Raw genomic sequence first — 15,412 nt, 5'->3', positions numbered from 1 at the left:
CAAACCCATGCACCTAGGGGTTATCTTGAGGACCTATGATACACATTAGTCCCTCTCAGGTTATATATACTATTTGTTTGTTTGTTTATATATGGAGTCTCACCACCTTGCCCAGGCAGGTCTCAAACTCCTAGGCTCAAGTGATTCTCCCACCTCACTCTCCTGAATAGCTGGGACTATAGATGCTCACCATCATGCCTAGCTAACCAGATTGTATTTAAATTTTAGGCCTGGAAAATAGTTCATTGTTTACATGTCTCCATCCTGATTCATTCACTAATCAATTTGATGGTTTAATCCCTATAGGATGATCTTAACTTCTTGCAATTTTTGGGGGAGTGTCTCATAACTCCTCCCATAGGTATTACATGTGTCAATGTTATTATATTTAATAAAAATTATAGCAAATGTATGCAAATGGAACACATACTAAGAAATTTTAACTGGTTACAGCTCATACATAAGATTGCTACTGATTTTTGGATATTCACCCAGATGTAACCATATTACTGAATTTATAGTCACATCAATAGTTTTTCAGTGATTCCTTTGGATTTTTTAAATATAATAACTATATCTGAAACTAATGATTTTCACCTGTCTTAACATTTATACCTCTTATTTCTTTTTTTTGTGTCCTCTTTTGCTGGTCTGAACACCTTTTTTTGTTTTATTTTGGGAATTTTACAAATTTCTGATCAAAACTAAAATACGAATGCAATACAGGAGGCAGTCTCTTTCTCTTATTTAATTAAGAATACCTTTGGTGTAGCTCACTCTAATTACAAAACCGGGTACTTAACATAGAAGCTCTTCATCATAGGTTCAGTGCTTTAGTTACGAATGAATTTTATTAGATTTTATAAAATTGCTATTTAGATAAGCATATCACTTTTCTTACTTAGCCTACTGACACAGACAGTATGTAATATAGATTGATTTCCATATATTTAACCTTTATGTATGATTCAGATAAAGGATATTACAGAGTATTCTAATAAGTCTATTTGCCAGTATTTTATCAACTCTATACTGATGATCTTCTGGGTTTTGTTTCTATCTAGAAATGGTGTCATCATAATAATTCCTGTCATTTATTGAGTGCTAACTAATTTCCAGGAGCTACTGCAGGCTTGTTGGATCTTAACCTGCAGTCATAACAATCCTATCAAATCAGTGTTGACAAACCATTTTTTTTTTGGTGGAACTGAGGTTTGAACCTTTTTTTAATTTAATTCAATTCATATGTACATACAATGTTTGGGTCATTTCTCCCCCCTTCCCCTCATCCCTCCCTTAATCCCCCTTTCCTTCTCCCTCCTACCCCCTTACTTCCAGGCAAAAACTATTTTGCCCTTATCTCTAATTTTGTTGAAGAGAGAGTATAAGCAATAATAGGAAGGACCAAAGGTTTTTGCTAGTTGAGATAAGGATAGCTATAACAGGGAGTTGACTCGCATTGCTTTCATGTACATGTATGTTACCTTCTAAATTAATTCTTCTTGAACCAACCTTTTCTCTAGCTCCTGGTCCCCTTTTCCTATTGGCCTCTGTCGCTTTAAAGTATCTGCATTAGTTTCTCTGTGTTGAGGGCAACAAATGCTATCTAGTTTTTTGGGTGTCTTACCTATCCTCATACCTCCCTTGTGTGCTCTCGCTTTATCATGTGATCAAAGTCCAATCCCCTTGTTGTGTTTGCCCTTGATCTAATGTCCACATCTGAGGGAGAACATACAATTTCTGGTCTTTTGGGCCAGGCTAACCTCACTCAGAATAATATCCTCCAGTTCCATCCATCTACCTGCGAATGGTAACACTTCATTCTTCTTCATGGCTGCATAAAATTCCATTGTGTATAAACACCACATTTTCTTAATCCATTCGTCAGTAGTGGGGCATCTTGGCTGTTTCCATAACTTGGCTATTGTGAATAGTGCTGCAATAAACATGGGTGTGCAGGTGCCTCTGGAGTAACCTGAGTCGCATTCTTTTGGATATATCCCCAAGAGTGGGATTGCTGGATCATATGGTAGATCTATGTTTAGATTTTGAAGAAGCCTCCAAATTTTTTTCCAGAGTGGTTAACAACCCATTTTATCCAGGAGGGAAAAAGAATCTCAGAAAAAAACCAAGCAAGCAAGGACTTGTTCAAGGTTTTTAAGTGTCCTGTGGTCTAACTCCTATTCAATGAAATGGATGCTTCCAATCTTTTTCACTGCCCTGAAATTATTTATCTGTTTCTGACTCTAAAAGCTTATAAGTATTAATTGGTAAATCCAGAAAGGCTGGAAGGACATAACTTTGGGTAACTTTCTTCTAATCATGACTGGTGATGGGGGCCTTTCAGACTTCATTCATATAGGCATTCAATCTTTTCCCAGGAAAATATTTATTTAACTGAAACTTCATGCCTTTAATCCCTGCACTTTGGAGGCTGAGGCAGAATCTTGAGTTCTATGGGAACCTGAGCTATACAGTGAGACATGTCTTGAAAACCAAACACAGGGGAAGAAGGGGAGAGAGGGAATGGTTTGGAGAAAGTATTAACTTACAATTGTATATACAGTATCCATTTAAAAGATCTCTTCTTTAACAAATATTGATTGAAGAGATGGAGGAGACACTGTTCTCGGTGCTACAAATACAACAGTGAACAAAACAGAAGAAACCCTGTCTTCCTGGGGCTGACATTTGGATAGGGGGCAAATGGCAGGTAGAGGCCTCCAGTAAACAAAGTAAGTTATATGAATCAAAGGCAACAAGTGCTATGAGCAGACAGCACAGTTACACTTCACAGCATAGACTCAACAATTATCTGATTGTGTTTAGATCCCAGCTTGGTTACTGACTAGCCTAGTCATGTGTGTGTGCGTGTGTGCGTGCATGTGCGTGTGCGTGTGCGTCCGTGTCCTTGAGTTTCTATGCCTTGGTTTTTCTCATCAGTAAAAAGTAGCACATTAGTTGTATGAGGATTAAACGTGCACGTAAAGGCTGGCTCATGCCTGCAATCCTAGCAATTTAGGAGGAGATCAAGAGGCTCACCATTGGAGGACACCTGGGCAGAAAGTTCACCAAACCCCATCTCACCCAATGAAAGGAAGGTGTGAGGGTGCACATAAATCATTCCAGCTACGTGCGTTGCATAAATAGGATTTGAATACAGGACAACCTGGGCATAAATATGTATGCCATTGGAAAATAACAAAATCAAAAAGGACTGAGGGCATGACTCAAGTGGTAGAGCACCTACCTGGCAAGCGCAAGGTCCCAAGTCAAGAGTGTTTCTTGAACTAGATGTGGGATGAGAGGGCAGGCGTATAATATCAAGTATGAAACCAAGGCTTTGGCTGGGGAAACTATAAAAAGAAAGGGGAGATTGGAGGTGGAAGAGGTCTAGGAATTCTCTCCTGGGCATGTTCAGTTTGTGGTCCCAGTCAAATTCCCAACTAGAGATGTGGAGCAGATAGATGACTTTGAGTTGAGTTACATAGAAAGATCTGGTCTGGAATAATACATTTGGAAGTAGTCAGCTGTGGCTGGAAAATAAGAGAACAGGCTAGAACCCAGGGGCACTCTGATGGTATGAAGCCAGAGAGATAAGGAAAAGGCAGTAGAGCAGGCTGAGAAAATAAGCAGCTGTTTGACCTCAGTTGTCCTAAGGGAAACTACCAACTTGAATTTAGGTTCTGAAGGCCTCACCTGCTATACAGATTTCAGAGTTCAGTGTTTGCACACATTAGACTGGAATCCTAAAGTGCTACACCCTCAGTGTACAGATAAATAAAATCAAACTGAATACTTCTCCTCACCCCGTGACCACTTCTTATGGGACTGCAAGGAAATTTTTCTTGGTGCTGAGCTGAGCACTCTCTCCTCCCCCACCAAATCAGTTCCCGAGTGTTGTCGCTATAAGCCACTCTTCCTGCATATCTGCAGCCCAAATATCTATCACCCAGGTGATCCCAAAACAGGATCCCAAATTGGCAGTGCCTTCAAATGTTTGCTACATGCAAATGCAAACCTTCTGTAGCAGAGGTACCTTCCTCTTAGGGCTGTGTGAACTTACTACAAGTTTAAGGATAAGGACAAGAGGTATAGTCAAAAATAATCAAGCATACAGGGACATAAAAACAGCAAAGGGTATCCTGAATAGCAACACTGGATTCAGTTGTAGGAATTATCCAATAAACAATACAAATCCAAATATGTATGCTCACTAAGTTTAAAGAAGTAAAGAATAGGGTCTCATTAAGCAGCTCAGGTTGGCTTAGAACTTGTGATCCTCTTGCCTCTGCCTTTTGAGTGCTGGTATTACAGGCATGCACCATTTACCTGGCATTGTCTACATTCTTAAACATGACTAGACAAGAGAGGATTATGATACTCTTAAGGAAAATCTTTAATATAAAAGATACAGGTAAAAACACACAGAATCAGGGCTGGGGGCATGGCTCAAGTGTAGAGTGCTTGCCTAGCAAGTCCAAGGCCCTGCCGCAGTCCACCACCACAAAAATAAAACAAAACAAAATCCAGAAACTACGCAATACAGAGGAAACAGATACAAGGCAAAGAGAAGAGTATGAAGCTCAGTGGGAGAGTGCTTGCTTAGCACGTGTGAAGCCCTAGTTTCAAACCCCCTACTCCCCAAATAAAATACAAATGATGACTTACATTCTAAAGAGAGGAGATATTTCAACTATTATAAATGAAAACAAGAGGGCTTGAAGCATGGTTGAAGTGGCACAGTGCCTGACTATAAAAATGAGGCCCTGAGTTCCAACTCCAGTATTGCAAAAAAAGAAAAATCCCCACAAGATAATTATATGTGTATATACATATACTTATGTGTTATATATATACACATACATTTAATTCTATTTGTCTATATGAAAGGAAATCTAGAAAGTAAAAAAAACTTTAAAAGTTCTTCCAAATGGAAGAGAAAAAAAAATGGAGGGGAGAAAATCAATGGAGTAACTCAAGAAAATGGGGAGCGTTTCCATACCAAAAGGATCACCAAGTATGTGACAGTTCAAAGTAAACCCAGATCAGGGCACACCATGAAGAGACTGGAAACCACTAGGGACAAAGAGAAAATGCTCTAAGCTTCCAGAGATTGAAAGCGGGTCAAGTGAAAAGGATACAGAATTGGAAAGTGGTGGATATAGCTCAGTGGTAGGCTGCTTGCCTAGCATGTACAAGACCTGGGGTTCGATCCCCAGCACTACAAGGAAATGAACAACAGAATTGGAATTCGTCACAGTGAAGAAATATTGCAAACTAGAAAGCAATGGAGCAATGGTATCCAAATTTAGACAGGAAATAATTTCTAACCTACACCAAAGCTATGGTTTAAGTATGAGGGTGGTGTGAGGGTGAATTGCAAATATTTGCAGAAGTGCATGACCTCAATGTTTTACTTCACATTTTCCTTCTTGGGAACATGCAGATAGTTAGTACAGGAGATGGTGTCCCAAAATAAGACAGTGGAGCCTCTAAAAGAGAAAGACACAGGATACAGGAGTAGGGAATCAAAAACAGAAACAAAGAACTGCCAAAATAAAGAAGAGGACTCTGGCTGAAAGCCTGCAGTGTGTGCAGAGGGGACCAGTAATGCAGAGACTCTGGAAGACATTCATTATGGCAACAAAACTGAGATGCTAGCTGAGTCATCTGAACAACCTGAAGCAGATTCAGACAATCAGCGAGAACAGAACTTAATTAGTGATAAGTTCAGAAAAAACAAGATGGACAATTATTTGTCCCAGAAAAAGGTAAAAAGTTGCATAGGAAAGGAAATGTAATCATAGTTTACTATGTGCTGAATGGTTAAAAGCATTCTACAAGCTGGGTGTGCCTATAGTCTCACTTACTCAGGAGGTTGAAGGAGAAGGATGGCTTGAGCCCAGGAATTTGAGAATTTGAACCAGCCTATGTAACACAGCAAAAATCCATCTCAAAACAAAAAAACCATTTGAGTCAAAATAATACAAGCACTTGGGAAACTGAGGCAAGATGATTGTGAATTCAAGGTCAGGTGGCTGCACAGTAAATTCTGTAACAGGCTGGACTACATAGTGAGACCCTGTCTCAAAACAAACAAAAAACAAAAACAACAGCACTAATTATTTAGCTAATCAAGATTATGTGAATAAAATTAAGTGCTAATTAAATCATCAATTGTATGGCTAAAAGAATGCAAAGGGTAGAAATGTGAGCTGGAGATAGGAAGAGGAAAAATCAATACATAATCTCTAAAACTGAAGAACCAGGAACTATAATACAAGCATGTTACTCAGAAAAGTAATAGTTAAATACTAAAAGAATTAGCTAAAAAAAGATGTTAATGGTGGCCTCTGGAAAGGGGCAAATGGGAATAAGAGAGATGACTGCGGTTTTTACCCACAAACTTGAAGGTACTTTCTGGCTTAATAGTTCTCATCCCTCACACCACAAGCAAACGAGTCTTAAAAATACTGACAGAGCTAGGTGCCGGTGGCTCATGCCTGTAATCCTAGCTACTCAGGAGGTGATCAGGAAGATCGAGGTTCGAAACCAGCCCAGGCAAGTAATTTGCAAGTCCCTATCTCAAAAACACTCAAAACAAAAAAGGTCTGGTGGAGTGGCTCAAGTGGTAGAGCATTGGCCTTGTAAGTATGAGGCCCTGAGTTGAAATCCCAGTATTGCCCCTCTCCCCAAATACTGATAGCTGAGACCACCCCAGGTCAGGTGACTCAGAATCACAAGGGGTGTTGCTTGGGTGTTACCCAAGAGGTTTTGAAAAGGTCTCTCAATGTTTCTTCTGCACAGAAAAGAACTGAAACTACAATTTTAACTATATGCATGAGTTACCTCCATAAAAAAATTAAAAGAAATACACATGAACCATTTGGTTTAAACAAAGAAACATTGAGAAAACATACATGCCCACAAAACCTTCATATATACATGAAACGTACAATGAAATAGGTGCTCTAGAGATAACAGATCGGTCATCTGGCCCGCCTTGTTCATTAAAACCTTTCAAAGTGGTAGCTTTAAGCTTTACACATGCTTCTTGTGGGACAGTAAGTATTAGATACTTTCATGTGCGACCTCAGAGAACTGCAGTCATGAACTGGATACAATAATTAATGGTAACTTTAAAAAAGGGCCAGCTAAATTGATCTGTAACATAGTCTGATTTGCCAACTGCACATGGACTCCATATTTCATTTCTCAAACACAGTATTTAATTCCTTACAGGAAGGAAACTACATGGATGTTCAAGAGGAAACTATCACACACACACACACAAAAATCCAAAAAGCAAAAACAAACCACTCTATTATCCTACAGTTCTCCTGGGCATCAGAATATCGAAATCTAGAATTACAATATGATACATAAATAATACTGGGTGCCAGGGGCTCATGCCTGTAATGCTAGCTACTCAGGAGGCAGAGATCAGGAGGATCATGGTTTAAAGCCAGCCTGGGCAAATACTTCACAAGACCCTAGATGGAAAATACCTAAAACAAAAAGGGTTGGTGGAGTGGCTCAAGGTGAAGGCCCTGCATTCAAGCCCCAGTACAAGAATAAATAAATAAATAAATAAACAAATAAATATTTAGTTATGCACAATACCATTCAAAAAACAGTCAGTATCCAATAGTCAGTCTATATTTAAACAATGCTGTGGAAATAGCAGGCACGTACAATATATAACACTCATGGTTATAAAAAGTGGTATCAATAATATCTGATCAAATTGAGAGATAGTAATAGATTTATTCTAAATGTTTATAGTACACGAATGTTAGATAATACGCTTGACCTGGTGTATCAACATATTCTATCACATTATTCAACTCTAACAACTGATGCCTCTTCATTGACAATAACAGAATGCATTGTGGGAATTCTGTGAAGATATACTGCTTTCAAAATTTAAATGGAGGCGCCAATAAACCTTTTCCTTCAGCATCTTCCTACCCTCTACAACCTCCCACAACTACACACACAATTTAAGAACGTATACAGCTAACTTTCCTAAAAATAAAACAAATAAAACAAAAAACATTAAAGTTAAAATGGATAGTAGGAAATATGCTAAAAAATGTGGAGTGGGTAAATGCTCTTGGAACTCAGGGTTTGATTTAAAAATGAACTAAATATAAAAACGAAATGGAAAACATGTATGTGGAGGTCAGCCCTCCCACATTTCCACTCCTGAAGTAAGCTGAGCAATGTTTGCTTCTCTATCTTCTCTGACCATGTAACACCCACAATAGAAGCAGCTTCAAGTGGCAGATCTGAGCACCCAGCACATGCCTGAACACATTTTTCACTAATGAAAGAAAGATGTCAACACAATATAAAGGTCTCTAAAGATTGTATTTTCATTTTCATATAAATTACTCTAATTTGAATTCTAACAACCAATTTTAACATATTTAATTCCTGTCATTCCTTTAAGGAATCACTGAAAAGTATCACTTCAATAGCAAAATATTAAAAACAAGATGTAAGAGTTAGATCTTTATCACTTATTTCAACATTCAGGGTCATCTATTTTTCCCTGATTGTCAAATTTTTGTTTAAGTAAGTGCATACAAAACAATATGTTAATGTTCAAATACTATCACTGTGTAACAGATAAACATTTCACTTAAACTATAGCAGCTCAGTGTGCAGAAAGGGAAAATGTTTAAAAACAAGAAAATAAAATTCACCATATACCTCTACCTCTATAAAAGAAAACTGTTCTGGGTTATAAAACAAAAATAAACCTCCCACAAGAGATCTTGGAAATCTTGAATTTTTTTCCTGTAGGAGGATTTATTATTTCCCACTGATTGTCCATTTGTGCGTTTTCTTCTTGTTTCTATTCATAGCATCAGATCCTGACTCGCATGCACAACCTCAAAAGAAAAGAAACACTAAATACAAATTGTGTAAAATTAAGTAAAATGAAGCAAAATAAAAAGGCACACAATGAGAGTGGGAACTGTTGGGATGGTGCCAGAGTGTGCACTGCTCATGTGGAACTTACCTTGTAGGCGACACTGTTGGATGAGTCCACAATGACAAACAGGGGCTTCCTTGTGAAAGGATAGAGGTCTCCTGGGTGAAGGCTGGGGAAACAACAACAACAGTAAGAGCTGTATGCCCGCCAAGTCTCAGAGTCCTATTCTGCAGTTTGGTCTGCTCACTGCTCCTTTCCATCACAGCACTGAGAGAAAAACAAAGATTAATATTAACAAAATGACAAAACAAAAAAAAAAAAGGCTGGATTTACCAGGACAGTCAAGTTGGTTTATCTGAAAATAAAGTTTGGAGATAATTATTAAAGAATAATAAGCTAGCTGGGAGCAGTGGTGGGTGCCTATAGTCCCACCACTCAGAAGGATGAGACAGGAGAAGTACTTGAGTTCAGGAGCTCAAGACCAGCCTGGGAAACATAGAGAGAGTGTGTCTCCAAGAAGATAATCTAAGCTAAAGAGAAGCCTGTGCTTAAACCTCAGAGGTCGGCATACAGATACATGCTTCTTGGAACTCAGTATGTAAACCAGGATGGCCTTGAACTTATGGCCCTCCTGCCTTAGCCCCTTGAGTACTGAGAGGTACATGCTTCCTATTTTAAATCTCCCTCTAAGTACATGCTTTGAAAAATAAGATGTAATAATATAATATCAGCATTTCAACAAGTCTTCAAAATATAAGTGTATTTTAACATTTTTTTTTAGTTTTTGAAGCTACATCTTAATATTGCAGTAGGGAGAGAAATCTGTTTTACTGTCCTTTATGTTTCTTCTAAATGTGTCATCAAAATCACGGGGCTGCAGGTTAAACACTCAGATTCACTGGCTCACACGGGTCAACTGGCAGTGCAGGACCATGCACTCGAGAGCCACTGCTGCAGAAGTTGACATCTTTGGTATGCATACTTCCTCCCATGTCGTGGTGGATAGCACGCACAAGTGTACATGTCAATGTACATGTACATATAAAATGATGTACGGGACAATTATCATCAAACTTTAATATGGCTCACATATAAGCTTTTCTTTTTATTGACAAAACTGTATATATTCAAAGAGTACCATGCTAATTTGGCATACATATACACTGAATAGTAATGACCATGATGAAATTAATCAACATCCATCCCTGCAAGTGGTTACACTTTATGTGTTTTACAAATTTCAAGTAAGCAACACAATATTATTAACTATCATCACCATGCTGTACTTTACAACCACAGAAGATATTCACCTTATAACTGCAAGTCTGTATATTTTGACCAACTCTGCCCCATTTTCTCCAATCCTCAGCCCCTGGCAACAACCTTTCCTCTGTTTCTATGAGTATAACTTTTAAAAATTTTATACAAAAGTGAAAGCATGCTGCATGCATTTCTGTGTCTCATTTCACTTAATGTCCTCCATGTTCACACATGATTTCACAAATGGCAGGATTTCTTTCCTTTTTCATGGCTGAGTAATATTTGAATGTGTGTGCAGACCATGCCGAACATGGGTTGTTTCCATGCCCTGGCTATTGTGAGCAATGCTATAATAAATATAAGAATGTAGATATCACTTTGACATACATCACTTAGTGACATAATTTTATTTCCTTTGCAAAGGAGGTTTATGGTAGTTACTTTTAGAGATAGCATCTTCTTTGTAGGCCCTGGCTGGCCTCAAACTCTTTAATTTCTTGGCTCTGCCTCCCAAGTGTGAGGATAAACATGTGTGCCACCACCTGGCTTATATCTAATTTTTTGAGGAACCTCTATACCATTTTCCATGATGAATATACCAACTTACATTCTTACCAACCCTCCAGAAGGGCTCTCTGTTCTTCACATCCTCACTAACACTTGTTATCTCTTATCTTTTGATAATAGTTCTCCCAACAGATAATAAGTGATAACTCATTACGGTTTTAGTTATTACTTCCCTGATGATTAGTGCTGTTGAATACATTTCATGTATCTGTTAAGTTTTTCTAAAATAAATAATTTAAAACTAAGATCAACAACAGTACCAACATGTGGCTTAGGGGGACCTTTAGCCACTGAACATATCATCTGACACACCTACCAACTGGGTCTCCTTCCCTGATTCTTTAATATGAACAGTTGAAATTTTAATGTAAAATGTTATTAAAAATGGAGTTTCAGACAAGTCCTTTTTTTTTTATAACCAAACTTCTCTGAGCTAATGAAATTCTAGAGACAATAATGGCCCAAAGAGTGAAGGTACCAATCTAAGAAAAAAAGCAAAATTTTTTTTTATCTACTAATAATGCATAGATGAAATTCTATTGGAAATCATTTGTAATAAAATTCATTTAAATTAAATGAATTTAAATTCATTTGTAATATATCAAACCAACAGAACCTTACATTAAAAACTTTGTATTGGGTGAGGATGTAGGTCAGTGGTAGAGCACTTGCTTAGAATATGCAAGGCCTTCGGTTTGATCTCCAGCACTGCTAAATAAATAAATAAAATAATAAAGCTCGTATTGGACTGGGGTATAGATGAAGTGAAACAGTTCTGTCTCTAGTGACATATGTATTGTGACATGATACATCACTTATGTATATACTTACTATCTCTTCCCACTAGAATGCAATTTTGCTCACTCTTATATTCCCGATGATTGCACATGCTTGACATATGATATTCAATAAGATATTTGTTCCATCAACGTCAGTCAAGGTTTTAGTTTCCTATGATGATGAAAGACTGAAACACTGCTGGAATCCAAGTAAGTGTTACTAACAGTCGTCAAAGAGAGCCTTTCTAGTAGTAGAAAGAAGTTCCCAGTTCACTTAATATTTTAAAGTGGGAGCTATAGTCCTTATAGTAGGGGAGGCACTAGAATACGTACCAGTGCATTTCTTTGTGGGACTGATTTCGCTTGTGGATGGCATCTCCATTTATAACATCCCGGTTACTATTAGTAAGCACACCTCCAAAGTCATAGGGACCTATAAAAATGAAAGGAAGAGTCCTAGAATTCAACTGGAGGGTAACACTGATCAAAAGTTCAGAGGCAAAAGTGTTACATGAATCTCTCATTGAAACGAGTGGAAGATAATTACAAAGCATTTAAATTATTTTAAAATCTAACATTTTAATTTAATGCACTATTTAAATGATTTCAGCATGCTGCCAGTTTCACCATTAAAAAAATCATTTAATTATTCATCAGTTCTTCAAACAGATTATAATGAGAAACGAAACAAGTATCTATTGCATTCTACTAATCTGGGCTGAAAAAGGAATGGAGACTGGGATATTCAAAATGACTTTTACATTGTAAGCAAAATTTTAATTTTTGGCTTAACAGAATTATTTAAAAAAGAAAATCACAGGCAGAAATCTTATACACATATGTTTTGAGACAGAGTCCCACGATATTGCAGACTGGTCGTGAACTTTTGGGCTCAAGTGATCCTTCTGCCTTAATCTCCCAAGAACTATAGGGACTACAGGCACACACTATTATTCTTGGCTCCATATATATAATTTAAAATGAACTACTAATTGTAAAATTTAGAGAAAAATTTGAATTGAATTTGAAAATTTTCATTGACAAAAATTCCCTTTTAAAGAAATGGATTGCTAAATTTCAGTGAAAAATCCATTGTTATCACTATTGTATTAAACACTTTAGTTCTGGTTTTGATGTTAGTTTTTTTCTACTGGTAATGTGAATTAACCAGCTCTAGTCTAAGTAGAACAACAATGTCCACCTGTTCAGATAATCTCTCTTAAAGGACCATTTAGTTATAATTTATTGTAATTTGAAAAAGTAAATAAGAAGTCACTATGTTAAACGGGGCCCTAGAAAACCTGATTTTATAGCACATTTATAAGACTCAGAAATAATTGTTTCTAAATAAAATTACTAACTTTAAAATAAAAAACTAAAGTAGTTTAGATTTTTTTTGTATCACTTCTAACATTAAGTGATGTATTATATCCCTTTAAAATTACTGCAGTGGAGACTACAGAGATTTACTGTTTCATTTTAATATTTTAAGAGAATCTGTAGGTCATGCAAGGCAGATGGCAGGGACATGCATTTTATAAAGGAATGCAAATTTCAACAAACAGATGAAGAGGAAAATGTTAAAAATGTTAGGAAATTCTTTTTCCCCAAAGATTTAATTGCCTTATTTATATCCCAGTTACGCATCTATTCTGACCAATTTCTGGACTCACATATTCTGGATTTTTTTGTTGTTGCTTTTTTTTTTTTTTCTGAAACAGCATCCCAATATTCCATAGACTGAATCCATAAAAACAAAATGAAAGAAAAAAGGACTGAAAACAAAATAATAACAAGGACTTGAACTTTCACAGTTACAAAAGTACACTGATTTCTACAAAGACTTTCAGCCATAATGTAGCCGCTGACCAGATCCATGAATGCACTAAAAGTCAGAAAAATTTAATGACATGAAGTAAATAGTTAAGCTTGCTTATTCCCTTGTCATTTTCAACATGAAAACATCAAACTTCATATGTTATATGTAATGTTTTAGGCAAATTTGATAGTGAAGCTTGCATTTAATATATGAATTTTCTGATGATTTATCAGCTTCAAGGTCTAGTTCAGTAAATAAAATAGACAGGGGTATCTGCAAGATTGCCACCTACAGAAATAGACCATGTTTTCAATTTGGAAGCTTCTTTAGAAAGCTTGAAATGGTCTGTGGGCTATGGGCCATCATCTTGTAGAAAAGGGAGAGAATTCAAGCCCTGCTCACGATGGGAGCATTCCTTTATTGTACCTTCACTATCAGAACGACCTGTGGGGAAAACACCAGTGGCTGACAGGTAAATCAGAAGCACACTATTGGCAGGCAGCTCCTGAAATTAAAGAAAACCACACATACAAAACAACAAACAGGAAAAACAACACAGTTTTATTTAAAGGTTAGGACATTTTAAAGTTGTGGGGACAACAAAAATGTAACTTAATATGCTGTTATTTCCAAGAGAAGCGTAATTCATGCTGGTTTTGACTTTTTTAACTATTTCCACAGCAAAGGTTTACTATTCATCTATAATGTTTAACTGTTGTCAAAACCTGTGAGGACATTCTTTGCATCACAAACACCACCATTTAAAGAATGTTCTCTGAAAACTGGAAATGGATACGCAAAAAATCTTGACTGTGTAGAGCAGGGGCATGGCTCAATTGGTATAGCGCTTTTTGTTGTGCAAGTGCAAGGGCCTAAATTCAAACCCTATTACTGTCCTGCCCCCTCCAAAAGATCCTGATTATAGGTCTAAAAGGCAAACTACCCTCCATGTCTTTCTCTAGGTGAACTCAGGGAAGAGTTCCCCTATTTCTCATTTTTTCATTTCTTTCTTTTTTGAGACATAGTCTCACTATGTAACCCGGAGCTGGCCTCAAACTAGCACACCTGTGTCAGCCTTTGTGGGATTACAGATATGCAACACCACTCCCAGCCTTCCCATCATTCAATAAGATCAAAATGTTTCATAGAGCTATCTGAATATATAATCTGCTATGTAATCTGCTCTTGTTTATCAGTTCTGTATTGACTGCCAAACTTAAAATAGTTTAATAATGAAAACCTGGAGTGAGAATGACAATTAACCAGTATTCTCATTAATTCAGGGTCAAAAACATTCACTCATCATAAACAGCTTTCATTTCAAAAATAGCTTCGATTGGGATCTTTATTCTAAAGGCAGTTTTCTATTTCACCCCATTTCTCAACTCAAATATTTGAAGACTGACTCAGAATCACATTTTCTCCACAGCATAAAAAAGTTCCTGGTCACATACCTTAAAAGATGCTGCTAAGAATGTGTAGAGTTGGCTGAAGGTTGGTTTATAGAGCAGGTATTTGTGGGGGTTTTCTCGTCTGGTAGGCTTGTCAGCTGATTCCTATATTTACACACAGACAACAATACATACAAGCTGTATTTGACAAATTTTCAATGCGCACTTTCCCTATACTCTCAATCAAATCAAGTATCTTCCTTTGTGCTCAGTGGTACTATAATTATGCTTATCAGTTTCTCCAGGTCTCATCAATAGAGCTGTTCACTCATATCTGCTCACCCCGTGAGAAGCAGAAGTGGCAAATATGAACACATTTGCAAAAGTAGGAAGCAGATCACCTGCATTCCTGGTTTATTCATCTGAGAAGCTAAGTTCATTGGCTCCCGTTCCAGGGCTTGTAACATCCTGAACATGTCAACGGTTAGTTCACTGAACTTAACCTGGAAGAAAAACAAAGCCGGTCATTAAGGAAGTATGTGGACCTTGTGGTCTTTAATCATATTACTCTTGACTTTCATGTGTACTTAATGACTTTGGGTGTGTTACTCTCTAACATTTTGTTATGAAGATTTTCTAAACACAGAGA

General features: G+C 37.1%; 1 protein-coding gene across 8 annotated transcripts in view; it reads right to left on the bottom strand.

The window, feature by feature from the left end:
• Scai (suppressor of cancer cell invasion) overlaps nucleotides 1-15,412 on the bottom strand; it is a 138,223-nt gene that overhangs the window by 17,286 nt on the left and 105,525 nt on the right. For 4 of the 8 annotated variants that reach the window (XR_012440789.1, XM_074053215.1, XM_074053216.1 and 1 more), the window contains 5 exons: nucleotides 15,165-15,266; nucleotides 14,827-14,928; nucleotides 13,799-13,877; nucleotides 11,887-11,986; nucleotides 9,035-9,116 (listed from right to left, as the gene is read on the bottom strand). Coding sequence is in view for 7 of the 8 variants with exons in the window: in XM_074053215.1 (XP_073909316.1) it covers nucleotides 9,035-9,116; nucleotides 11,887-11,986; nucleotides 13,799-13,877; nucleotides 14,827-14,928; nucleotides 15,165-15,266 (465 nt within the window). In the remaining variant the exon portion in view is untranslated. Of the gene's footprint in view, nucleotides 1-1,319; nucleotides 8,904-9,034; nucleotides 9,215-11,886; nucleotides 11,987-13,798; nucleotides 13,878-14,826; nucleotides 14,929-15,164; nucleotides 15,267-15,412 lie in introns of those variants that run through there. The other 4 variants (XM_074053218.1, XM_074053219.1, XM_074053220.1 and 1 more) reach the window with 3 other exon arrangements.

Source organism: Castor canadensis, chromosome 13 (genome assembly GCF_047511655.1).
Source record: "Castor canadensis chromosome 13, mCasCan1.hap1v2, whole genome shotgun sequence".
Classification (NCBI taxonomy): Eukaryota; Metazoa; Chordata; class Mammalia; order Rodentia; family Castoridae; genus Castor; species Castor canadensis.
This window is presented reverse-complemented; position numbering and strand designations above follow the sequence as displayed.